This window comes from Nematostella vectensis, chromosome 4 (genome assembly GCF_932526225.1).
Source record: "Nematostella vectensis chromosome 4, jaNemVect1.1, whole genome shotgun sequence".
NCBI lineage: Eukaryota > Metazoa > Cnidaria > Anthozoa > Actiniaria > Edwardsiidae > Nematostella > Nematostella vectensis.
The window spans coordinates 6,790,500-6,817,121 of record NC_064037.1 but is presented as its reverse complement, the minus strand read 5'-3'; the positions used below and the strand labels follow the sequence as shown (position 1 = coordinate 6,817,121).

The 26,622-nt window shown below is 41.0% G+C and overlaps 2 protein-coding genes across 4 annotated transcripts; one reads left to right on the top strand and one right to left on the bottom strand.

The window, feature by feature from the left end:
* Positions 1 to 92: 92 nt before the first annotated feature.
* On the bottom strand, positions 93 to 7,282 carry LOC5519669 (enoyl-[acyl-carrier-protein] reductase, mitochondrial). 2 transcript variants are annotated; one of them, XM_032364528.2, is made up of 10 exons: positions 7,105 to 7,282; positions 6,909 to 7,033; positions 6,018 to 6,149; positions 5,492 to 5,635; positions 3,467 to 3,569; positions 2,939 to 3,041; positions 2,709 to 2,782; positions 2,226 to 2,286; positions 1,637 to 1,709; positions 93 to 1,058 (listed from the first exon to the last, which is right to left on the bottom strand). In XM_032364528.2, exons 1-10 carry the CDS (start codon positions 7,254 to 7,256, stop codon positions 895 to 897), a joined length of 1,131 nt encoding a protein of 376 aa, XP_032220419.1. In that variant the 5' UTR covers positions 7,257 to 7,282; the 3' UTR covers positions 93 to 894. The 2 variants fall into 2 exon arrangements, with proteins under 2 accessions (XP_032220419.1, XP_001639469.2); XM_001639419.3 differs by having other exon boundaries at positions 6,909 to 7,006.
* A 384-nt stretch (positions 7,283 to 7,666) lies between these two features.
* Positions 7,667 to 25,796, top strand: LOC5519668. 2 transcript variants are annotated; one of them, XM_032364480.2, is made up of 22 exons: positions 7,667 to 8,032; positions 8,299 to 8,358; positions 8,922 to 9,221; positions 9,914 to 11,718; positions 12,304 to 12,465; positions 12,794 to 13,181; positions 13,658 to 13,809; positions 15,344 to 15,512; positions 15,905 to 16,006; positions 16,085 to 16,279; positions 17,442 to 17,522; positions 17,910 to 18,072; positions 18,501 to 18,667; positions 19,171 to 19,395; positions 19,895 to 20,056; positions 20,941 to 21,132; positions 21,558 to 21,796; positions 22,104 to 22,270; positions 22,726 to 22,824; positions 23,536 to 23,571; positions 24,076 to 24,720; positions 25,243 to 25,796. In XM_032364480.2, exons 1-22 carry the CDS (start codon positions 7,982 to 7,984, stop codon positions 25,470 to 25,472), a joined length of 5,790 nt encoding a protein of 1,929 aa, XP_032220371.2. In that variant the 5' UTR covers positions 7,667 to 7,981; the 3' UTR covers positions 25,473 to 25,796. The 2 variants fall into 2 exon arrangements, with proteins under 2 accessions (XP_032220371.2, XP_032220370.2); XM_032364479.2 differs by having other exon boundaries at positions 22,726 to 22,833.
* The last annotated feature ends 826 nt before the right edge of the window (positions 25,797 to 26,622 follow it).

Genomic DNA, 26,622 nt, shown 5'->3' with positions numbered 1-26,622 from the left:
CTAGAAAGCTTTTGAAAATACGAAAAATCGTCAACTCGTGGATATTGACCTAAACAAACAAACTTGTTTGCCATTGTATAATGGTACACTGATTTTAGGTCAAGCAATCTCGGGCGAAATTTTATTATCTATATTGTTTTTATATCGTCCATGGATACTCTGGGTGGTATTTCTCACATTTCACAACCCGATGGGAATGTTTCTATTTCCATCATTGCGTATGAGGGTATTCAGGATGTCCCCAATAATAACACCTCGCACATCAGTCTAGTCATATCAAATCCTTTACCATCACTTTACCCAATGATTGTAGAAGTTTTCCATCATTTAGCCAATGTCCTCTAAAATAGCCTCATTCCGTCATTATCCGAAATGATGATGTCTCTAGAAAGAAATTGTAATCCCAGTGGTCGGCACTTGGTCACTTTGACTCCAATGTGCTTCACGCGCATCCCATGGTTTCACTGAGATGCATAATTTAATTAGCGCTTGCAGCTTGCTTGGCCAGAACCAATGTGAGGACTTAGTAAGGTCGTATCAAAGATGTGTTTTACTCACCTCATCGTTGTTATTAGCTGTTTCTTTTATGTGTCTTAGTTTGTGTGTTTCCATAACATGCTATTCGTGGTTCACCATTGTTATTATCAGTAGTTTCTCTAAATTGCATACTGTATTTGGATGCTAATGCTCATGGCTTGTTGGAAAGACCAGAACCAAGGCCAGTGCAGTGGCCTCAGGTGGGACTCAGTGAGGACGGATCAAAGACATACTATGTTTGACTCACCACGTCATTGTTATTAGTTGTTTCTTTGAGGTTTATGTCAACACTGTAGCACTAGGGGCCTAGCCCAGGACTTGGCCAGTTGAGTAGCAAGGCGAGGATTGAAGCAAGGCTCATGTCATGGTTAGCAGTTGTTTTGCTGTGGAATATTGTTGCATGGCGGCACCTACGGCTTCCTGGAAGTGTTCAAGTGCATGCTTGTTGCATGGAGGCGGACTGAACTTGCCATCCTTGTGAAGCTGACAAATCTCGTCGATCATTGACACACGCTCAGAACCTAATCATGGGGTAAATGAAACAGGAGTAAATCTTAGCACAGGGTATAACACCTTTTCTGCTTGCCAGATATTATTTGGGGTTATTCAGTCATGTTTAATTTCAAGTGTGTTTAGCAGTTCCCTGCAAGCCAAACTCATCTTGGTGCTTGGTGCACCGCAAACATCAAAACTGTAAACATAAAGCATTTCTGAATTACCCTAAATCAGAGCTTGCAAGCTATTTAATAAACTGCATAATGTGGCTGAATTAAAATCAGCTACTAAATTACTAGCTACTGAATGGAAATTTGCAAGCAAGTAGATCCAGTGAATCAATTAAGCATTGCAAATGAATCATTAATCTAGAGAAACCGCAATTACCGCAGAATAAAAAACAAAAAACAAAAAAAACAGTGCCAGAATTAAAGCAAAACCCCATTATCGCAAACCCTTGAGAAACCCCTCTATGCTACTTTGGACTGCTATAATTGCAATTCTCAAGAAACCTATTTTTAAGAAGCTTATTTTAGTTATAATCATTACTTTTTTTTCTCAAACCACACTAAGTTCAACTGTGTGAAAAATAAAAGGGACTTACTTTTTGTGTTATGTTTATTCCATGCAGTCATCCAGAATCCTCTCACACGGATATCCTTAAAAATTAGCTGTCCCTGAAATAAAAACACAGACACAGAAACTTGCAAACTTTAGGTACTTATACCTCACCAGTGCTGTGGCAGGCCTTGAATTATTGGGGGGGTACAATTACAGAAACATTCAGAAAATATAGGGGGCACAGCCACGCCCCTACTGGTCATTGCCTTATAATTTTTGAAAATATTGGGGGGGCATGTGTCCCAGTGCCCCACCCTCTGCTACAGCCCTACTTACAATCAAATTGTGAAAACGATTATAAAATGCTCTTTGATTTTTAGGTCAATTTACAAAAAAAAAAATTATAGACTTTGACAAAGATCTATGTTAATGATTTGTTAAAAAAAGGTATAAAAAAAGTCAAGGAAAACCAGCATGCTTAAAGCATAGATAAACATGAAAACAGTGTTTTTTTATGTTCAAGTTTTTATTTAGATCATAATTTACATAATGAGGTTACAGCATAATCTGTTTAGTTTTAGTGTACTGACCTTAAAAGAGCAATGTCAGAAATATATAAGAAAGGTACTTACTGTAGGAACAAGGAATGGTTTTTTGGACATCCCACCATATGTGACTATAGAACCCTGATCGCTGTAACCAAAATATTAAATAATTAGCTGCCTGTCCAGGCCATAACATGCTTTTGTTGGATGTTCGAACTTTTTTATCAGAGGCAGGCTCAAGTCGTAATCGAAAGAGGCCACAAAGTGAATGGGAAGCTCACTTGGCTGAAAACTTGGGGCTGTTCCTGAAATCTGTTAAAGCCCCAATTTTTATCAAATTTATAGATTATAAGCCCCCCAAAATGGGTGGCCCTGCCAAATTGCACACATTCAATTGCACAAGCATGAATTTCTTACTGAAGTGCATTTCCTAAATAAATTTCCAAAATTTATTTTCTGCCATATTTGTTTTGTACATTAGTGCCCCCCCCCCCCCTCCTTCAGGTGGGTGCACCCCTTTAGAGAAATATTGGATGCATTCCTGCACCCTATTTATCAGTTCTACTATACCTTAATTGCCTTGTAACCTCTGTTGCACTTTTTCCTCCGACACAGTTAAGTCCAAGCTTCACCGGACGCAGGTCCTTAAAAAAAATTTGCAAAAAAAAAATAAATAAATAAAAAGCTCTTATAATATGATAATCAGTGTTGCATTGCTGGAATTACCCCCCCCCCCCCCCCCCCTTTAACCCCCAAAAATTGTTATTTTAATGAAGGTAGAGACTAGTAAGAGGACGTACCTTCATAAAGTTTGCCATTTCTGGAGTCCGACAGAAATCTTCTGTAACAACATGTGTTGCTCCAAGATCTGTCAGTTCTTTCACCATCACATCCAGGTTTGGCCTGTCCGGGTACATGGATTTTAAAATTGGGGGAGGACTAGCTTTTTAGGATACAGAATTATGGGTTCTAATGTTCTTAGTATAACTAGAAAAAAAATACAGAAAAGCTGTAGAAGAACTAGATGATTAGTGTAGGCATGGTAGGATCAGGGATCAAATCTAAGTTGAAATGGCACAATCTTTCAAAACAGAGGTGTCACACTGACATTTCATAAGAGCCTGACAAAGGGCTAATGCTTTAAACTTAATGTTTGTTAATAGTCTTGGCCAGGTTCGAAATAAACATGGCGTTAAAATAGACTTTACAAGGCTCCTAAGAGGATTACCATTTATAGTTCTAATCTTCTGTTTGCATTTTGCATATGCAGTAGTTTTCAAAATCCAATGCAAACTCAAATTATACAACAAAAGGTAATAATAATGTACCTATCCCTGACTATATTGACTGTCTTGATCCCCCAGGCTGCCGCTAGCTGAATGACAGCGCGCCCTACACCACTGTTTCCCCCATTTTGTATAACAGTGTCTCCTGGAAAAAAAAAAGAATGGATAATTTGGTCTACAGTATTTATGAATTAAACGTACAGTATGTATCTACAAAAATTGAATAACGCTCTCCCTTAGATGCTGCAGCATCTTTTGGATTACTATTAATGCTGCTGCATGTTTATTGGTAGCAGTTAACCGAAAGTGTTATTTCTAACAGAAGAAAATCACCATTTGTAAAAATTAAATCATTTTTATGGCACTCCCTTTCCTTCTCTACAGTTGCAATAATTCATAGTCAAGTACACCCTATTTTCAGGTCAAAATTTTACTTTACTTAAAGTCCATATAACCTTTCAGAGTTGATAGACTTTGTCAATTCTTTATATTTTCATCTTCCGAATAGTATGTGGTTCGTATGGACCCTATAAAACATGTATTCGTGCGAATAACTCAAATCTGTAATATTGAGGTATTTTGGTCAACCTTCGGAAAAAAAGGCCATGAACTGAAAGGCCCGGGTCCAGTCATTTGTGACATAGATCGAGATGTCAACCATGAGAAAACATATGCGCGCGCTAAAACCGGTTCCCGTCTTCATGTCTTTTTAGTTATTGCTGAAGAACGTTGTGTGGTTACAACTTTTACCGTCCTCTTTATATCTCAACCTGGTAGTCAAATGATTATTTAACTTCAGGAAACAAATCTGCAAAATTTAGCAGATATTTTTTTAGTCTTTGAATTGTTTTTGCATTGTGCGCGCGCGCTGCATTCGCAATCAAGAATGGCGACATTTTCACGAGCGCGCGCTGTTTTTGAAACCTACAACAAATCAATATTTTCTTTTTTCGCATACAATTCCCAACTTAAAATTATTCTTCGCTTTATTGTGGGTAGCATTGCAATAGTAAACAATTCGCCAATATTTTGTGGTATTGCCATCTCTGAATTTTAACGGATTTAAGGAAAATATGTTGTTTCAGATTTTCCCGCCAAAACTTGGAATAATTCACACGATTCAATCTCCTTTCGCGTGGCCAGGAAAACTAGAAATTTCAAATTTTAATCAAAATCAATCCCCTTTTCAGAATTTGAAAGTTTATCTATGCTTTGTTTTGGCTAGACTGATATAAGTGAAAGGTTTTAAGAACTTTAATAAGCTAATCTGATTTGAGGTGTTCCAAGTCATGCCAAAGTCTTACTTTATCAGCTAAGCTGATTTGAGGTGTTCAAAGTCATGTCAAGCTCTTACATTACCAGCTAACCTGGTTTGAGGTTTTCAAAGTCATGTCAAGCTCTTGCTTTATTAGCTAACCTGGTTTGAGGTGTTCAAAGTCATGCCAAGCTCTTACTTTATCAGCTAAACTGGTTTGAGGTGTTTAAAGTCATGTCAAGCTCTTACATTACCAGCTAACCTGGTTTGAGGTGTTCAAAGTCATGCCAAGCTCTTACATTACCAGCTAACCTGGTTTGAGGTGTTCAAAGTCATGTCAAGCTCTTACATTACCAGCTAGCCTGGTTTGATGTGTTCAAAGTCATGTCAAGCTCTTGCTTTATCAGGTAACCTGGTTTGAGGTGTTCAAAGTCATGTCAAGCTCTTGCTTTATCAGCTAACCTGGTTTGAGGTGTTCAAAGTCATGCCAAGCTCTTACATTACCAGCTAACCTGGTTTGAGGAGTTCAAAGTCATGTCAAGCTCTTACATCACCAGCTAACCTGTTTTGAGGTGTTCAAAGTCATGCCAAGCTCTTACATTACCAGCTAACCTGGTTTGAGGTGTTCAAAGTCATGTCAAGCTCTTACATTACCAGCTAACCTGGTTTGAGGTGTTCAAAGTCATGCCAAGCTCTTACATTACCAGCTAACCTGGTTTGAGGTGTCTAAAGTCATGCCAAGCTCTTACATTACCAGCTAACCTGGTTTGAGGTGTTCAAAGTCATTCTAAGGTCTTTCTTTATCAGCTAACCTGGTTTGAGGTGTTCAAAATCCTTGAGCATTCTATATGCTGTGCAAGGATTGACACTAAGAGTAGCTGCCATCTCCACGCTAATATAATCCGGAACCTTGATGACTTGATCTTCAGATAAGACATGGTATCTTGTCCACGAACCTAATGACAGCAAAAAATTATTGTGATGGTTCCTGTGAAAACATAATCAGTCTTGCATACAAATTTAATCTGTTCATCATATCATATCAATTTAATCCAATGCGAGCACTACGCTTCCCAAGCAATATTTATCAATTTAGCATGGATGAGCATTCTAAACTATCCATTTAGCAAAGTGAAGCAATGTGAGCACAAGCTTTCTGTATCCTGGATGCAATCTACTATTAATTATCTTTTTCTTATCTAACGATGTTGTTGCACTTTGATGGATCATTGCAGCATAATCTTTGACTGTGGTCTTATTGTTTTCAAAAACCAATTTACCACTGACTCTACCATGGATGTTGCTATAATTCTCAGTGTCACTGAATTGTGTTTTTACCTAAGCCACTTTCAGCCAGAATGACAAAGTCCCCTTCCTTGACACCCTTGACTTCTTTGCCCATCTTAATGACTTGTCCACAGCCTTCATTTCCACCAACAGCAGGAAGCGCAGGCTTTATGGCATATGAGCCTGAAAAAAAAACACTTTATTATCAACCCAAGAACTTTATTTATCCCAACACATAGCCTCCCCCATCAATGGAGTTCCAAAAAAATTGGCCACCCTTGCATACCTGTCAACTCTCCCGCATTAGACAGGAGTCTCAAGATTTTGGATCCCTTCTCCCACTCTCCCACGTCGAGCACCAAATCTCCCTCTTTTTAGCAATTTTTATTGCTTCCAAAAATTATTCTATAGAAAATCAACATTTTGCCTGTTTTCTTATAACAATAAATTAAAGAATAATTCTCCTGTGTATAGCAATTTATCTAACACCCTCGTGAGATCTATTAGTGGATTTGTGCGCAAGAGCTTTCTGTACGGCAAATGCCTGTGAGGTAATACCCACCCTCCCCCAAAAATAAATACACCCCTCTCCCTACCCTAAAGAAATCACAAGCCTTAAGATTTTCGGAGGTTGACAGGTATGCCCTTGTGTCACAATTTATTGGTCATTAAGCAATATAAGTTACAACTATTTCAATAAACGTTATTATTGCAAATGTGAAATGTTGATTGGCAAATGGAACTTTGCCAATCATATGATAATCTATTTAAGGCTATCAAAGGAATCGGGCTCTGGCATCGCTGGAAATCATTCATAACCTTTATGCTTGCAAATAATTAATACCTATAAACACCTTTCCTTTGGGGATGCCATTTGCCATTTTGCCATTAGCACTGACGAAGTTTTTTTTTAATTTGTAGCAAAAAACATGCAAACCAAACCTTGGATCATGTTAATGTCTGATGGATTCACTGGCGCCGCTACCATCTGAACTCCGACAGATGATGGGCCAATAACTTCGCGATCAACAAACTCCAAACTGCGGAGCCAATCAATAAGAAATAATCTAAGTAATAGAAGTAATAGAATAGTAAGAATAAGTATTATACAAATCGCGAGAGATACATCTCGGAATACCTTAGCACTTTGCCAGGATCTCCATACTCCTTATACATTACAGACTGTGCCTTGACACTAGCATAACGTCTTGAAGTTACTGTGAGAGGCGCAGCAAAATAACAATTCAAAGGAGATCGCAATAGCTTGGAAAAGCCTCTTGAAGCCGCCATCTTATTCAGCGGAATTGTACAGTGGGCTCGGATACTGATTCGGGATACCTGTGCGTGTAATAAATATTTTTCTCTCTCTGGGTCTTTTTTTTCTATTAAATTTCTATACAATTGTAAAATCTTTTTATTTTTATCTCTTTTTACTTCTTATTCCAAAGCTTGCCCGATAATAGAGATCTCTCAAGTCAACACAGTAAACAGATCTCTTATAGACAGTACCCCTTTGGTATAAAAAGTGTCAAATTTTATTGGAATTATACAAAAAAACTTCACATAACAAAAAGTGTGTTATTTTTTACTTTTGATAATTTCAACAAATAGTTTGGACAAAGCGGGGTTTGTTATGCCATTAGTCGTTGTTATGGCGACCAAGGAAGCTCCTATTTCTATCCTGTCATCTGATTGGTTGAAAGTCTGTTATCCAGAGCAAATATGGCTTCCTGATGCGCGGTGAAAGTCCATGAAGCCCGAAAGAAAAGTCAAGCAAAATTTACCGGGTTTTGGGACCATTGGGCAAATCAGATAACTCATCTGCTTTATATTTCGGCAATGGAGACTCGGAAACTATAATATTTATATGAGCTACCTTGCTAATAAGGTCCGAACAGGGGAATATTCTCTTCGAATTGATTCTCGTTGAATCGAATGTTTGACTTTCTCGCCGAAGTCAATTCCTATTTTGTGTGAGGATGGGAAAAATACTGGATGTCACATGAGATACAAAAATGCTTGAACCCGAAGTTCTCGATCCAGAAGAGCTGTCAGCTGAGAATTTGGTAAGATGTTATTTTATCGAGTGGAAATTTTACCAAAGTTGGAGACGTACAGATTTGTTTACGTTCTCACAAAGTCTCTCAATGTTTTCATTATTACTATTATCAATTGAATATACCATTACTCTATTACTTACAGATTATAGTTTATTTTACAGTTATAGATCATAGGTCATTTGTTGGATTTATTATCAGCAATATATATATATATACTTATCTCCTATTCGTTGCTGTGATTATAACTCTTGACAATTTCGTGTTGTTGACAGGAGTCATTCTTTGAAGACGAGACATTTGTGGACTATTTCAATACCTTCCTCGCTTTGCCAGTAAGTAATACGAGTAAAACCTTAGCTGAATAGTTTTGTTTGGGTGTGGAGGAGGGGGTGGGGGGAGGGTGGGATCACCTAATCTTGTTGTAGATAGTCTTTTTGCATGTTTCTTTTTTGGAGGGCCTGCAGTAAATGTTTATACTGTTGCAGTAAAATAAAATCTGAAGAATTTGTGAAACTTGCCTTCACCACCTGTATGACTAAAATAATTACTGACATGAGATATTCACATAATAAACATAGTGGTTATGATATAATATGGAGATATTCATACAGTATCCTTTTAGCATACAGTATCCTCTAACTTCAGTTTTGAATATACTGCAAACTCTCGCTGTTGATTTCCAACCTGCTAAATCACCTGGCTTCCATAATTCGAAACCCTTTGAGCATTTTCATTGGCTAGCACTTAAATGGTTTCTAATCATGCCACCTTTCAATAAGGTGCTGTTAGTTTGAATGATCGAAGCCATAAAGCAGTAGCAGTTGGACATTATTGATGAGAGTTCATATAATATTTAAAAAATGGCAGTAACATTCAGTGTCTATTTATCTTTTAGTGCTTTGCAGAGCGCCTCTTCTTCAACAAAGAAATTGGTTTGTTTGAGGAGTTTGTACAAAAACTAGCAGATGATGTTGGAGAGGGGGATGCACAGGCAGCCTCTCAACTCAGAAACTTAACTCACTTCAAAGGGACCATCTACAATGTCACTAATAATGAGACTCGGATTGGTTACTATGTCTCAGTCTTGGACAAAGCAGCAAGTTTTAAATTTGTTCTAGAGAACCGTATCCCGTTATTCCTGAAAAGTGAGCTGTATGCTGAGTACAAGCTCTCTCTTATCCTTTCTACTGTGCAGGTAAGACCTGATTAATACATCACACTACTGCTTTGCAAATCTAATTGTCTATAAGTTGACTTAATGAATTGGTGTCATGTTTTGCCATACAAAAGGTGTGGACATCCTCATCTCTGTACCAAACTTTATTCTGTCTTCAGATGTCCAACTCTTCATGTGCCCAATTTAAACAATTAAAGATTCGACGTGGCAGGAGCGCAACATTTGAATTGGGCCTCAGTAACAAAAGATTTAGGTTTCTGGGCTTAATCCTGGACACACATCCATGACCTTATGCCCTAAGCATGCTCCAGAGTTTGGAAGAACTACCCTAGTTGATATAAAGTGTCTGCTCAAATGAAAGAAAATTGATGACCTCTGAGATTAGCATGAAATATCATAGAGAAAACATTCTTCTGAATATGTAAACAACCCTCACGTAAAATTCATTTTTTTTATAACAGTAACAGGTTTTGGGCTACCTATGCACTAACTAAATACAACATTAAACCAAAGTTATCTCCCTGTGTTGACCCATGATCTGCCCAAGACAGCAGTGGTCACAAATATGGTATAATATCTAGGTGGATATGCAAGTTCTTTATAAGTCCATTAGTTTTTTATTCGTCCATACTCGGCCATATACTGCAAGTTAAATGTTATACCTGCTGTATCTTACTGTTTTGTATCATATCTTTTGTTTGTTTTTGAAGGCCTCACTGTTAGGTGATTTCACTGGAGAGGAGGAATTCAATGACATCAGGAGTGGTTCACAGCTCAGCCGCCAACGCAGTGTTGTAAGCTTTAATTTGGGAAGCCCAGAAAGGGAGTATTCCGCTGGCAGCCGTAATGCTGACTCACCCCACATCCGCTCCATCGAGGAGACATTCGGAGCATGGCAAGACTCGTTTCGCCAAGCTGACAGTAGAGCAAGTTTGTACAACTATGCTGATGCAAGTCTTATGTCCGCTCCTGAGATAAGGGAACCCGAATCGGAAAGTTGTTCTGAGTCAAGTGAATTTGATAACAATGATCTCGGACTTAAGGACGAAGGCAGACCTCAATCTAGGATGAGCTATCTAAGTGATGTGTCGGCAGAGTCTAATGCTGGTTCGCAGATTGGATCGATGGATACCACTCTGAGGGACGAGATTGACATTGACATGAACAGCGAAATTGATGAAAGTGTCCATCAGTCTGTACAGGAAAAAAGTGAAATCGAAAATAATAACGACTCGCTAAGTCAAAATAAAGTTACTAAATACGAGGATAAAGAATCACAAGATTCCAATAGTAATCCGCATAGAACACAAGTGAACACTGAGTCCAAACAGGAGACATGTGCAGGTGAGGAAGGAACTGCTACTGAGAATAGTGATAGTGTGAACATAGCGCAGCCTTCACCAGGCGCTGTTCCACCTCGTAGGGTGACTACAGATGGACCTAGATTCATCGAAGGACAGTTTCTTAGACCCAAATCTGGGCTCACTGTCGAGACGATCCCTGAGGAAGCTGAAGATAGCGATAATTACTCGAGCAGGTCACCTTCCATTACCGGAAACTCCTTTAGCGCACAGGGATGTGACTCTGTGTTTGACGCGGAGGCTGAGACCAATAGGACAACAACAGAACTGGCCGTTGGCAATCCAGATGATTCTGGTGATACATGTAGAAAATGTGGACGCAGTTTGATAGATGTTGATGAGCAAAATTCAGAGGATTTGTGCGAGTCTTGTGTTGCTGATGCAAGTCCTGACAACTCAAAGTCTGCTTCGGATGATAGTTATGCCAATCAGAGAGAACTACCTGATCACAGTGCATCTAGGATTAGTTTTGATGATAATTTTGAAATAAGCTATGTCGAACGCGAGAAAGGAACTGAGGAACCAGAATCTCACACTGGAGCAGAAAACAAAGAAGATATAGACAAAGATGGGAGTCCGGATGGGAACGACGACGACACTGATGATACTAATTGTAGTGATGGAAATAATAGTGGCGATGAAGATGATGTTGTTAGCGCCAATGATAGTGATGGAAATGATAATAATGATAATATTGATAGAGATGGTGTTGTTGGTGCTAATGGAAATAATAATGATGATGTTACAGACGGTGCTAGAAATAGTGGCGATGATGGTGATGGTAGTATTGGGGGTGATGCTCAAGATGACAGGGTGGGCCCACACTCCCCTACTCGCCCTGCCAGCGCTGACACAGGGGGCGGAGAGGACACAGAATCGAACAGCGTGTTCACTCTGCAAGGAATCCGCGGAATTCTTAGCTCACGCAGACACAGCAGTATCGCTGCGACTTCCATAGGTTTCGATCTCGATCAGGAATCCGATTACGATGAGGATGAAGACGATGAGGACGATCGCCCTTATGACTTGTCCACCAAAGATGGCATGGATGAATTCAAGGAGTTCTTGATTGGCACAAATGGCGAAAAGCATCTCAGACTTTGGGTTGATGTGGAGTGTGCCAAACACTTGTACGAAGAGCAGGATAAGCAGTGGTGAGTGCGTTTATGTTAATATTTTAAATCTGGCACTAAAATAAAATCGCACGAAAGATCTAAAATATTTAGTTGTTTAAAAGCATTTTTAAATCGAGTTCGTTGTTTCGCGACCTCCCAGAATCCAAAATCCTTTGTCTTGTTTGAGGATAACGTAGTCAATCAAGCCAAACAATCAAATGATTGAAGATTGAAAGCTTTGCAGGCGCGAAATTTCGAAAGGCGAAAGGTGCAAGCTCTGTCTGTAATATCAGAGTAAAAGTAGACGTTTTATTAGAAACTCGTTTGTTTGTGACAGTAGATTAGGGACCGACTATGAGATTTTACCATATGCGGGCTCTTTTAAACCCGGAAAACAATCAACACGGCATGTTTACTGCGTCTTAATGCTAATGAATGCAAGATAGCTGGTTGAGTTGAGTATTTCCAAGTTAGCATCTTGTAAGATATGAGATTACGTTACCCTTTCCGAGTAAGCATCTTGTGAGTTATGGGATTGCGTCACCCTTTCCAAGTTAGCATCTTGTGAGTTATGGGATTGCGTTACTCTTCCCAAATTAGCATCTTGTTATTGCGCTAATGTAGGTTGGCGGGCGTGGTCCGCGAGCGGTACTGGAACAGCGGTGCTCTGTACGAGTTAACGACTGCGACCAAGAGGCGACTGGAGATTGATAATCCATCTAAAGTAACTTTTACCAGGCTAATGGACGCGCAGCACTGCGTACTAGAGCCAATCACAGCCTACTGGTAAGTCACATAACCTATGGCACGTATTAAGCGCGTAGAGCCACAGCCATCATAGCCCATGTCATGTGACTACCGATTACGTCATCAGCACTACACTTCAATTACTGTTTAAAATAACAAATCCGTGATCCCCTTTAAGTGATAATCAGGCTTAGGATTCACCTGGCATCTGCCTTCGTGAAAGAGACCGAGTTAACACAAACATTCATATCAAATAATTTTGTCTAAGTTTAAAACCGTCGCTTTTCCAGCCCCAGTTTATTCTAGACCATTTAGGCAAACGACAGCCATTCTCATTTATGCTTTTGTTTCCATGGATACTATTCAGGTGCCCACGGTTTACCATGCATCAACAAAGACGGCGAGTGCGCGGCTTTGACCTCGAGTACAACCGACTTATGGCCGAACGGCCGAAGTCGTGCTTCCGAAGAGTTAACGAGCTGAGTAACCTCCCGCAAGAACCGGAATCGTGTGGCCTGTCTCGAATCACATGTGCACAGAATTCGGTCACGTGCTCGCAGGTTTCAGCCCAGGGTTCGCAGGACTCAATCAGGTGCGCCAAGCAGTGGATGCGTCCCCAGAGCTCGCGTGTGCCGATGGGAGAAAAGGCAAGACCTGTGACAGCCAAGAAAAGGATACGCTCCAAATCCGCCCACCCGAGGCTGATCCCAGCGAGTACGCCGATGCATACTAATGCAAGCACTACACAGCTACAGGTATGAGACCTCTCTGTCTCAGCTACTGGCATAACGCCTGTCTGCCCCAGCTTCAGATATGACCTCTCCCTCCCGCAGCATAGAACATGACCCCTTCCTCCCCATACCAGGGGTATGACCCTTCCCTCCCCCAGCTACAGTTATGACCCCTCCCTCCCCCAGTCATGGGTTTGACCTTTCCCTTCCCTTCTCGAGGTATACACTAAAGCGTGCACTATATGGCCGTAGCTCGTTTACTACAATTTACGACTCAGTGACGCAGTAAAAGTGCAAAGTAACTGTGATTTTTGAGAATGTAATATATATAATAGCACCGATGTTTTTGAATACTATACTCCAAGACCGAAACCTAAGGTCTCGTAAGGAAACCGGCTGATAAATCTTAATACTAATTTTACATTATCTCAATATGAGATTTTAAATTATCTCAATATGAGATTTTACATTACATCTGATGTGAATCTCTGTTGTCGTAGAATATCCTGGTCTCCGTACGCAAGGGCTACGGGTATAACGAAGTAAAGCCTGCATCATTTCCCTCAGAAGTCATACCTGAGTACCATTCATCGGTCAGGCTCTATATCAACCCCGTCCCCACCCCCCACGGGAAGGTGCAAAAAATGCTCAGGTGAGACATATTGAATTTGTAAATGAGGTTATCGAGGGTTAAAGGGGACCATATTAAAGTTAGAGCTAAGTAATGATCTGACTTATCGAGGGTAAAACAAATATGAATATTAAAAGAAAAGAATAATAATATAAGGGTTGAGGTATAAATATTTTGGAATCGTACTTGTGATTTTCGCTGCCGCTACCGAAGTGTTGCAAAAAGGGGACATTCGCTTGATAAAAAAAGACATCATATGTCCATTAACTAATATAAATAGCGAACATCATTCAGTCAGTCAAATAGTTTTGCTCTCGTCTCTGTTAAGTCAGTGTCAAAACGAGCAGTGTTTGATAAGCGCTGGTTTTCAACTGAGAATCGGCTCAGCTGTATTTACACAAGAATGACTAATTGTTTTGCCATTATTTTTGAATAATAAACCGCTTGAACGGTGGGCACTCGCCATCACAGGGAAACGTACGATCTCAACGTTTTACATCCTATTTTTATGAATGGTGCTAAATAAATCGCTAACCTTTATGGTTCGACAAGTGACTGCTGGAGGGCTGTATAAAAGAAGAAGGAGCTCGTAACGATAATGAAGAGCACACATTCTGAGGAGTTGTAAGTTGTTTTTATTGCGCGGTATCTATTTCAATCGTTACGATTCATATATTGCTGTTTAAGCAATGTAATTTTGAATCTGAATTTATCTTAAGTTTTTTTATGCTTTTTAAATGTTCCTCTGATTGCACCTTTAAGATGTGACTGAGGGTTTTTCTATAGTTTAGAGGGTTTTTCTATACTCATATTTTGATAAAAGTATTGGCGCTGGTGAGACAACCTATCCGCAAATCACCTTAAAGACGTTCAAATGCTTCGCCTTTATAATCCAAAAGCAGCTTCTTTCACCCTTGCTAGCTTAGAACTACCAAAGCAGGAAACAAATGGAAACGTGTTCCACGGGACGACTCACAACAAAAATGTTCTGCAATGGATTGTGTCAACAAATCGTCCAGCGTCTTTTTTGTCGTTTTACGAGACAACAACTGTGCATTTCTGCCCTCCATCCCCCCCCCCCCCCCCACACACACACACACAACCAAAAGACAACTTTTTTTGGCTACAATATCATATATATAGCTTATATAAGGTCTATTATATATAGTATCATATAAAGTCATTTCGACTATGAAATAACCAATGAAGTGTTTCCGTAGTTTGTATCGTGAATTGTGATTGCCGGCCGCATATAGTTCGACGCGCGCTACCTTGACAACCCAAGGCAAAGTTATAAGAAGGTTAGCCAATCAGCATGCGGAAATCAGTTTTGATTGACACGATGACTTGACGTCTTGACGATGACGTCTGATGACCATTGAAGTATTTGCCACGCTGGTTGGATAGTGGTATCAATCACCTTAACATTTCTCGCATTATTTTTAGCTTACTTTACTAAAGTGTCAAAAACTGTCAAGGTGGCCACGGTAGCGCGCATCGCAGTACAAGGACTACTTGTTCTGATGAAGAACTAATTCAGGATTTCGATATCCAGGCTTCTGCATCGCACAGCCGTTTCAGCTGACAATCCTCAGCCAATCAGATGCGCGAAGCAACGCGAAGCATCAGGGGGCAATAGCATGGATGCACTGATTGAAGGGCTGATTTTAGAGAAGCAGACCGGGGGTTACTTTGAGGCTTTCCTCAGGAGACTGGGTAACAAGGTGAGAGACTAACGCGGTGGAAGTGAATGGGGGACCTGTGGAATTTGAGCGCGAAAGCGAGGCTTTGACAGGTCACCCTTTGTTAACAAACAGCTTCTTTGCAAGACATTTTTACCAGGAAGTTTAGCTTGTCCTGGGTAAACATTCTCAATAGGATCTGACCTAAAAGCCGCGGCAAACGTTTTATTAAATCTCCTGGTAACCTGGAATTTTGTCTGTTGACAAAGAGAAGAGATAGTCAAATATAGACCATACGTGCAAACTCTCAGGATAGAATACAGAGTTTGTTACCACAACCACAAAACAAGTAAAATAGAAAGAGTACACACTTGACTATTGGCGCCAGTAATTGCCTCTAACTAACCAACACATGTTTCCCCACTTGTCTCCAGTTGTGGGTTGATTGTCTTGAGTTCTGGAAGTCACTTCAAGATTACAATGCATACTTCTTTGCCGACTCACTCAACCCGTCCGTGTTAGCCAAGAAAGCCAGGGTAGGTGAACCCATCCGATGACCCTCGAATTCCTTGTAGATGTATGTGGAAATATATATCCAATCGTCTTAATTTCAGTCGATGTATGCCCGCTTTATCGTCGGTGGTGGTTGTCAATCCATTGGCCTTAGTAACGAGATACAAGATCAGGTTGCTAAGCAATTGGAACCGGCGTATGAGGAACTCTTTGACGCCGTAGAGGACCACGCCCTTCACTGTCTTCTTGAGCCCTGGCAGATGCTACAGAAAGACGAGGAGAAGGACTACGTGGTGGTAAGACTCGTACACCCTAACCTCATATAAATACACCCAGTGCAATGGTAGTAAGACTCGTACACCCTAACCTCATATAAATACACCCAGTGCAATGGTAGTAAGACTCGTACACCCTAACCTCATATAAATACACCCAGTGCAATGGTAGTAAGACTCGTACACCCTAACCTCATATAAATACACCCAGTGCAATGGTAGTAAGACTCGTACACCCTAACCTCATATAAATACACCCAGTGCAATGGTAGTAAGACTCGTACACCCTAACCTCATATAAATACACCCAGTGCAATGGTAGTAAGACTCGTACACCCTAACCTCATATAAAAACACCCAGTGCAATGGTAGTAAGACTCGTACACCCTAACCTCATATAAATACACCCAGTGCAATGGTAGTAAGACTCGTACACCCTAACCTCATATAAATACACCCAGTGCAATGGTAGTAAGACTCGTACACCCTAACCTCATATAAATACACCCAGTGCAATGGTAGTAAGACTCGTACACCCTAACCTCATATAAATACACCCAGTCCACCTAGTGGTGGAACCAGAGGGGTTCTGGGAACCACAGAGGTTCCTGGTTCCCCCTTTGGACATAAGGTTTAGAAGAAACGCATAGCAATTAAAAACCACTAATCTATTTTCCGCCATATGTGCCCCCTCCCACCAATCGGGATCAGGCCCCCCCTTCTAGCAACAAAAAATAAAGGAAATTGTGGGACAATATTTAAAGTAGTATGGGCCCCTTTAAATAAAAATCCTGGTAACGCCGCTGTAGTGTTCGGGTTTCCCGCTCTCCCCTTCAGATAAAAGCTTTGAAAAAAAAACGTACGGCAGCTAAGTTAAAAAAAAAATGTCTTCCGTCATCTGTGTTTTGCCCCCATTCTAGTAAACCTTGATCCGCCCATTATATTAAAAAAAATATCAATTATTTTTAAATTTTGTTTTATGCACTTTTTATAGCCATTGTTTAATTGAAATCGACAAATGTAAGGTTGTGACGTCACCTACCTGTTCAGGCTTCAGAGGGAAAATAATGATGAATATAGCCATACTGATATATGAGCGTCACCTTTTACAACCGTGCTTTAAACTCGTGATACTCATTAAGAGATCATTCGGTATTCTTTACATTTATCTTTTTCCCTTTAGATTACAAAAGAACAGAAGCTATGTCATCTGGAGCTAAAAATGCTACCTCGTAGACGGCAAAGCATTGTACAAGCACAACAGGTAATTACAGAACCCAGTTGTCCTTGTCATACAGCAGGTAAAACCATGATCACCTCGGGTTCTATTGTTTTCTGTGGTAAGCTTACTAACGAAATTCCCTTCACTGTTCTAAATTTCCTTCCTCTGCTTAAATTCCCCGGTTCTAGTTTCCCTCAGGGATATAAAAAGAGGACAGCATTATAAGCACAGGAGTGGACCCCACGCAGAGTTAGAGTTGTACCTAAACAACGTTAGACTACATCCATGTGGGATGACGTTTCATTTTTGTACGCATTGTACGCATGCGTGTCAGTGACGTTCCAAAACATAACTGCAGATCCATAAAAATATCTTCTTGTTCTGAAATATCCTCTGTAATTGTTTATAACAAGTCTTGTCATTCAACAGGCCGGATTCGTAGACGAAGATGTAGATAAAGATAAAATTACAATCGAAGAAGCCAATAGTCCAATGCCCGTCCCCAAGGATGGTTTCTCTTTTGACGTTCTCATTAGAAGCAGGAAGGAGATTGAATACTTCAAAGAGTTCCTTAACAAGAAACACACCAAGGGTAAGCCATCAAAAGAAGCATGGACAAAAGACAAGGACAATTTGAGTTCACACTTGGAGCTCAATTCCAAACTGGTATCAACAAACATATTTACCTTTATTTTCAAAAATAGATGGGAATAAACCAACAGTGGACGCAGTTTCATGGGTTAAATCTTCCATCTTCTTTGAATTTTATAGACCATAAAAAAAGAGAATATACGTCGTTTTGTTTCGAAAAACGGCTGAAATGCATCATCATGCTGCGTTATTGAATTCTCAATTTTATTTTCTGCCGTCTATACTAAATTCCTGATGAGTCAACCTTAACAACACCACGCAGCCTCAAATAATGCTCTGTGCGAGTGACCCTGTGCGAGTTTACCCGCGTGTGTTTGCAGGGGGTTCTGAAGGACGACTTGAAGGTCAACTCTTTCCTTCTCTCTGTAGGAATCAAGGACCTGATGGCGTGGACGGACATGGAGACATTCAGGAGAATTCCCAAGTTCATGGAGGACAAGCGCGACAAAAAAGCTGTTGAAGTCCGAAATAGTTGGCTATCCAAGAAGTACTTCTTTGGAAACGATAGCCCAGCTTCACGCGAGGGACAGCACCTTGTAAGTCCTGCTCAGTGCAAGAAATGATAAGTATTAAGAAGATGTGAGAAAATAAATTCGTGATGAATTTTGGTAGATAACAACCCCCAAACCCGCAGATATAAGATGATGTGTGTTTAAGGCTCAGACAACGAAATAGCGTACCATGCTGACCGGTACAACAACCAAGACAAGACGCAAACAAACATGATCGAGTTGCTTCCTCGTGTTTAAAGAGCTCTAGTCAGCCAAGCATTTGTCATTCTTTTTATTCAATCTTGGAAGATGAATTATGTGATGCAATCTCGAAATATCGGAAACGAGGATTTATGCTTGATTTACCAAATCTCATCACAAATTAAAAAGGCTAACAAATGCTGATGTAAATTACTTACATTTTACTTTCCTACGCTAGTTAAGGGCGGGACATTAGTCATATGGGGCATTTTTTCAGGAGGGCGTTTATGAGATCATAAACGTTATTTAAAATACCACTAGAATCAACTTGGCCATCTCTTGCTTAGATCATGAATGTGAATGGCGGGCGTGTCATTAAGGAGAGGCCAACATCGCCGGTGATCACAGAAGCGCAGAAGTTCGTGCGTGCACGCATAGAGAGGCGCTGGTTACTGCTGTTCAAGCAAACTGCGGAATTCCTGGACCGACAGAAGCCCAAGGTGTCTGCGCCGGAAGTTGTAGAGGATATCCTTCTTAAGAGGAGACTGCAAAGGAGTGAGGCCGCCTGGAAGGTACGTGTGCCTGCAAGGTTGGGTATACTGGCTTTTGCTATACAGGGCGGGATATCGTCGCAATTATCATCATCATTATTATCAATGCAATCGTCATCATCATCATTATCATAATTGTCATGATCATTATCGCCATTGTACTGCTTACATCACCGCCAGTGCTGAATTACGTATGCGCATGCGCTTGTTCTGGCAAAAACAAAGTACACAATCGTAGTGTTGAATCGTTCGAGTGAAGGTACGAAAGGCAGGCTTCAGTCGCTGTTTTGGCTGAGGGATTCAAAGAGAATGATAGCCTTAGCTATGCGCTAATTTTCTTAGCATTTGCCAAATTGTGACAGTTTGCCGGTAAAAAGCCGCCATTTCAAATCAAAAAGGCTGGTTTAACCGCGCGGTACTGGCCACATCACCTATCATAAACGAATATTTCCCAGTTGTTATTATAATTCAACTAAAAGCCATTACTTCATAACTATCGTAATTCATTCGTTTAACGTAGATCTTAAACAGCCGTTGGGTTTCGTCGTCACGTGACGTTGTTGCCTTGCGCAATCAGCTACTGAACCCCAGTCTCTGCTCGGAGTTCAAGACTTTCGTTGCGCTCAAGGGAGAGACGTTTGAGAATGATGTCGATTTCTGGCTCGAGGTTCAGAAATTTAAGGCAAGTAATACCTCAACATATTCAAACAACATGGGCGGCCTTTCCGACTACCGCCTACTGGTGTATGTATTGAGTCCTTCATGTCACCTAATGCCTCATTGTTAAAAGAAAAAAAAGCATACTTTTTGTGCGTGATACCACGTGGTGTCATAGTTTTACAAATTCACATGACATTTGGGTTAATGAAACGAAATTTGCGAATGCGCGATTTTATTAGGTACAACCAATTAACCGCGAAACCCCGCTCTAAGGAAAGTGACCATTCGTTATTAAGGACGGTTTCAAGGTCTAAATGAAAGAAAGCTTTTATGTATTCTTTAAACTTTTGCCCACTTACAGCTCGACCAGTAAAACCGTGAACACCCAGAAATATGTGTAGAACGTTTATTCTCTTTTGACAAATGACAACGAGAATGTATACAATGTAAATACTTGGGGAGATTGTTCCTAGTTTGAATATCTTGCCCGTGATAGGTCAGAAAAACACCTTAAATGTTCTCTACTGTCCACGGTGTTAGTGCCTGACCGTAAAAAGGGCATCAGTGGGGCGAGGTTCGCCTCCTCCGCAGGCATCTCAAAGACAAGAAAAAGAAAAAAAAAGATTGGGTATCCAGAAAAAGAAAAAAAAAAGGATTGGGTTTCCTGTGGCAAAAAAAAACAGAAGTGACAAACCGGAAGCTCTCCCCTCTCCCCATTCCCTCTCTACTTCTCCTTAGTCTCCCTCCTCCGCAATTTCGCCACTGGTAACCCATTCTTTTCGTCCTTTTCATTATGAGTTGCCTGCGGAGTAGGGGAGGGGGGGGGTAGGCTAGGACGAGGTTCTACGGTACCGGATTGTCCCTGTTGATGTATCCCCCAACTTGTAAGCTACCTTATTATCATAGGATTTATGCCACACGAATGCGCATGACGGGCTGATTCGCCGCAAGGTCCAGGCCATTAACGAGTGTTTCCTGAACTCCGCCATCTCCCCCGAGCTGCAGATAGACATTCCTATCGAGATGGCGGAGAAGCTCGTGGAACGCCTGACGGCGCGTCATCTACACGTGCATCCGTACATCTTCAGAGAGGCGCAGGTGAGGTAAAGAAGAGGTACACTTGGAAGGGACTTCGCCTGACTGATTGTTTCGGAAAATATAACTATTCATGCAGGACAGAGCAAAAAAATGGCATGTTTTCCCAAAATAAGGTCTGGTTGACTTCTGTAAGTTTGAATTTTTGTATAGAGGTTTCTTATGTTATTTAAATCAACATATCAAAAAGTATTTTTTACTAATGGTTCGTCTTCGAGAAGTCGGGCTCTGATCATAAATTAAGCCAACTTTGCTCGCTAATATCTAAATATCATTTAAAATTTTGACGTGTTGACGATATCGTCTTCGTTACGATAACCGTAATTTTGTACCTGTTCCCTCCTCGTTTCCGTTCAAAGAAGCTTCCTTTTTTATTCTGTTTTCTTCATGGTAATTCGGCTTACGATTAGTATATCCTATCTGTCCAGATGACTGTCTTCAGGGTACTTTTCAATCACTGGAAGGAGTTTGTCGCGTACCGCAGCAAGGCGAACCCTGCGAATCAGACCCTTCTACAGCACCTCGAGGATCAACTCAGGAAACAGAGAGCTGACGTGCGAGCGAAACGGGAAGCAAGCGAGAGGCGCAGAATGGCACGACTAAGCGCAGAGAGGAGAAGAAAGGACAAAGAGGAGAGGGAGAGGAAGAGGATGGAGGACTTAGCCAGGTAACAAACAAACAAGCAAACAGACGGACGGACGGAAAGTCAGACACAGACTGATAGACAGATGGACATAGGCGCGTTCCCAGGATTGGCCGAGGGGGGGGGGGGTGCGCAGTTATAGATATCATATAAAGAAAGCATAAGAAATTACCCCGTCAAGGGGGGGGGGGGGGTGCACGCGCACCCTGCGCACCCCCCTGTATACGCGCCCTGGACATCACTGGTATCAATAGGAGAACCTATATGAATTGATCTTTAATTGAATTCTCCATACCTTTCGGTGGCTTATACGTTTTTTTTTTCGCTCTAGCCTATTCAGTCTAGAGACTGCGTCCATTTTCTACTCAGAGGAAGACGAAGTGTCCTCCTGGCACTACTCCAAGCACATCGTGGAGATGGAGCGACAGGAACACATCCGCCGTCTACGCGCGCAAGGGATTGTGGTACCAGACGACGCATTCTTAGAAACCGAGAAAGGTACGAAAGTGATTTCTTGAAATTGCGAACTTCGATTGAATTGGATGAGAAAAAAAATTATGCGGATAAACCAAAGTAACAATTTTGACTTATCAAAAAGCCTTATAATGTCAGATAATGCAATATTGTGATAAAAAAAGTCTCATATCGAGCAGATGAGAAAGAATTGACTTTGAAGTACTAGCTTTCGGTACAGGCTGTTCGTTTAAACCTAATCTAAAACTAACAAAGTAACCCAACTAGATCCTCAACTTATCATCCATTACACTAGAAATGTATTGCTCATCAGAAGTATCACTTGTATGGAGTAAAACAAGAAAAGTTTACTTTTTTTTATCAACCTTCTAGTGCTGATGTAGGGGAAGAACTGCCTATCTTGCCATTAAAAATCAAGCCACGGTCATGCACATATTTGATGAGACTGAACATTTTTTTTATGCATTCAATATTTAAAGAGGACACAAAAAGTCGACGTTCCAGATTGTCTGTAGCAGCGAAGTCTAGCAATCTCCAAGAGGGTAAACCATTCAAGCTAAAAAACAAGAACTTGTCAGGTAGATCAGGTAACACCCCCCCACCACCCCCACTCAACACGCCACCCCCCCCCCCCAACTCAACATGCCACCCCCCACTCAACACGCCACCTCCCCCAACTTAACATGCCACCCCCCAATACCCCACTCAACACGCCTCATGCAAAGCACAACTCTTTACAACAACGGCAGAAAACAATAGAAACTTAAAAAGGGCCAGACTCAACTAACTTTGTCCGTTAAGCGAGACACAGGATTTGAAGTTATCTTTTTTTTTAACTATAATAGCAAGTTTTTCTTGTTATCGTTCTCCTTGCCGTCGATGTGATAATCGTGGAAACTTTGGGTTTGCTACACAATACTAAAAAAAACTCTCACAAAAAGACTAGATTCACCCAGCGATAAACGCTGTAGTTAGCACAATGCCTGGGCTTAACTCCTCCTCCTCCTCCTGTCCTCTTCGCGTATGTAAGGCGCATTAGGCCTCTACAGGGTCTTGCCACCTTGCCCTGTCCATCACTGCCACTCTGGCTAACTCTATCTCTTGGTCGTTCGCCTCCGCGTCTCGGTCGTTCGCCTCCGCGTCGTTTACGGCCTCCCTCTTTTTGGCTTTCCCTCAGGCGCCCAGGTCAGTGCAGTGTTGGTAATGTTGCTTCTCTCTCCACGCATTACGTGGCCTATCATTTTCCATTTTCTTTTCTTTAACTAATTTATATACATTTCTCTATGCAGGCTTGGATGGTGGAAGTGATAAAAAGAGCAGTGATCGTAAGTACAACATAGGATGCAATCCAATATTCTAATAGAACTGCAGAGCCTAGAGTGATGATATGATGTACACTCCCCTCTCCTCTACAGCCATGCGTAGTGAGAGGCGGACTTTTGTTGCCCACTCTTCCTTAACTCTGTTGTTGAGGATAAAAACGATATTAACGAATTTGTCGACTGGAACTTAGTACGATAGTTTACAGAACCAGTTTGTATGGCAGCATTTTTTGCTGTGTTGATTGTGAAACAAAGATTGTGATAGGCAGAGAGCGGCTTTTTGCACAGAATGCAAAACTCCTAATGTTAATTTGGAAAAGCTCACAAAATAGTGTTCTATTATAGACCATTCTGCGTAGAATTGCGAGGTTTTGAATACTGTTTTACATTAACATGACATCAGAATTATATTTTGCTTATAATACTGTTTTTGCAATGTCGAATATCTTGTTGCACAGGGCTTTACTCTGTTGCGTTCAAGGATCTGATCGTCTTCTGTTACGACAGGGATATCCGCTCGCAACGTGCTACTGCGTAATCTCAAGAAACAGCACGCTGACAAGGCACCGCAGTCGCCGCTAGCCGACCGACGCGGATCGATTCGCTCCCAGTCCCCTTGCATTTCGACCACTCGTCGAGGCTCGGTGATTTCCCAGAAGTCAGCACGGTTTAGTTTAACCGGGAAAGATGAAAAGAAGCCAACAGAAGGCAAAGAGGTGAAACACGATGACACGACCAAACCAGAACGTGAGGTCGCCAGAGAGGACACGAAAAAAGACGTGAAGGTAAAACAGGAGAAGTGTCCAGTGAAGGTACAAGAAATTCAAGTCATTCCAAATGAGCCCAGTGAATACGCCAACGACTTTGCTAAAGCGTTACTAAAAGATGAAGAGCCACAACAAAAAGCAAGAGGGAAGCTTTTATCGGGACGAACACAGAAGAACAAACGAATGCTCCTCAGTCCCGGGAAAGTGAAAGGAGGGACGAAAGGCGTACCTTTGGATGCGATATCATGTATAAGTGACTATAGTATTGTTAGTAACATAGACTACCCGCAGAGGGGGCAGGTAGTGACTCCACCCAAGCAGCTCAAGGGATCCGCGTCGCAACTGACGCTCAAGTCTCTGAAGGACTTCACGGATTCGCCGGAAGGTAGGAGGGCATTCCGGCCATTTTGTAGCTGTTCGCCACTGAGAAATTGTCAAGCCATAGGAGAAGAGGGGGCTCTTTCTACCTTTTAAATTTAAAGCGGGTGGGTGAAGCGGCCCCTTTCGGCTGTCCCAGAAAAGCGATTCTCAAAGCGAGTGGTTGATATGATTCAACATCCCAGATTGTGAAGATTGTTTGTTGTGGTCTTCTCAAAATCGTGCTCGTAGTGTAAGGCCAGTGTAACGCCAATATTCTCATTTTTTTAACCTTTGCTTGAAATGCGTGTTCTCCCATGCTCAAATGATTGCCATCGAAAATGGGTGCGCGTTTACTCTTATTAAAAAATAAATATTTTTTGGGGGTAAAAAGCTCTAATCAATGCCAATTGCAGCTATCGGCGTACATTTACCTATGTATCATTGTAATATCCTTATTGTGCGTTTGAATTGAGATTTTGTATAGAGATTGAACAAGCGGTTGATATTGTTGTTAGTTTCTCTACTAACAGGTTTAACCTGTTTTCAGGAGCACCACTAGCGGTTCCGTTACCGCTGGTCAGAATAACCTCGGCCTCACAGAAAGAACTGTCAGACGGTGAGGGTTCCCAAGGCGACCCGGCACTCGCGTCATTTAGGCCACGTCGCCAACATATTATCACCATGGCAACGAGAAAGAGTTCAGCAAGAGAGAGACGAAAGATGCTGGGTACTAGGAACTCTGAGCCGGTCGTTACCCCGGATGTAATTGTTAATTAGCGGTTTTGGCTACATGACAGAAATTCCAATTTTTGCTGGAGCAGAATTTGAAAACAATTTGAATTCAAAAATTGCCCAGAAATATGAACTGGTGTTTAGTCTATAAACTACACCACTGAAGCGAGTGTCAGAGTTATTCCTTTTTGTGATTAGCTATTTGTATTCAGTTATTTATTTTTTTCATTTTCCTGTTTTTTTTTTCATAATAAACACCATATTGTACACTAATCCCCCATTGCAGCCGTTCTGGACTCGTCACGCTAGGCGGCGATCGAGGAGACTTTACACGTGTAAAGTCTAAAATAAATCATTTGGATCCTGTTATGTTATACTGGTTACTTAACTGTCTATTCAACAATTAAGCTACTCGTTCTCGTGTTCTAGATAGAATATTTGACTCGTAGAAAACGAAAACGAGTATCCTCATAGTTTTAGTATAAATACACTCACATATACTAACTTCTAAAAAACGATTTTAATAACCGCTTTTGGTTCGAAGCGCCGGCTTTTTCGCTACTCACTATCTATGCCTCAAAATATAATTAGTACGGAAGCCAACCAGATTGCGGGATTCGTGATAGTTTATGAGTTGATTTATACTAATACTTTTTAGGGTGCGACCACCAGTTCTCGAAAAGGGCGGTGGCCACAAACTGTTGATTCAAATAACGACTCAGTATCACGCTATCACACACAAACTTGACCCATTCGGTAATAGACGCATCAGAGTAAGGTCTGCTCATTTCTTGGGCATGAGATTCGAGGTGAGACAAGCATGTAAAGTGCCAGAGTCGAGAAGATTGTAAGCGATGAAATTTTGCCAACTAAAAGGACACGGGTACCAAATATACACTGACAGGTAGCGTACAAGCCGTTGAATGGACGAAACAACAACAAAAATACTATTTACAAACAGCAAAAATACTATTAACAAATAGCGCAAGTACGTTTAATATTGAATAGGCGAGACTCCAGCGAGCATTTATAAACAGAAAATATATTTTCAATTATGTTTTTGGTAATAGTTAAGTGTATGGTAAATAATTGTCACGGTATTCAACTCTGCCAGCCAAATTATCGTAGTCTGCCGACTCATACAGCTCCAAACTACTTGTTTTGACTTTCTTTTTAAATAATTTTACATTCATTT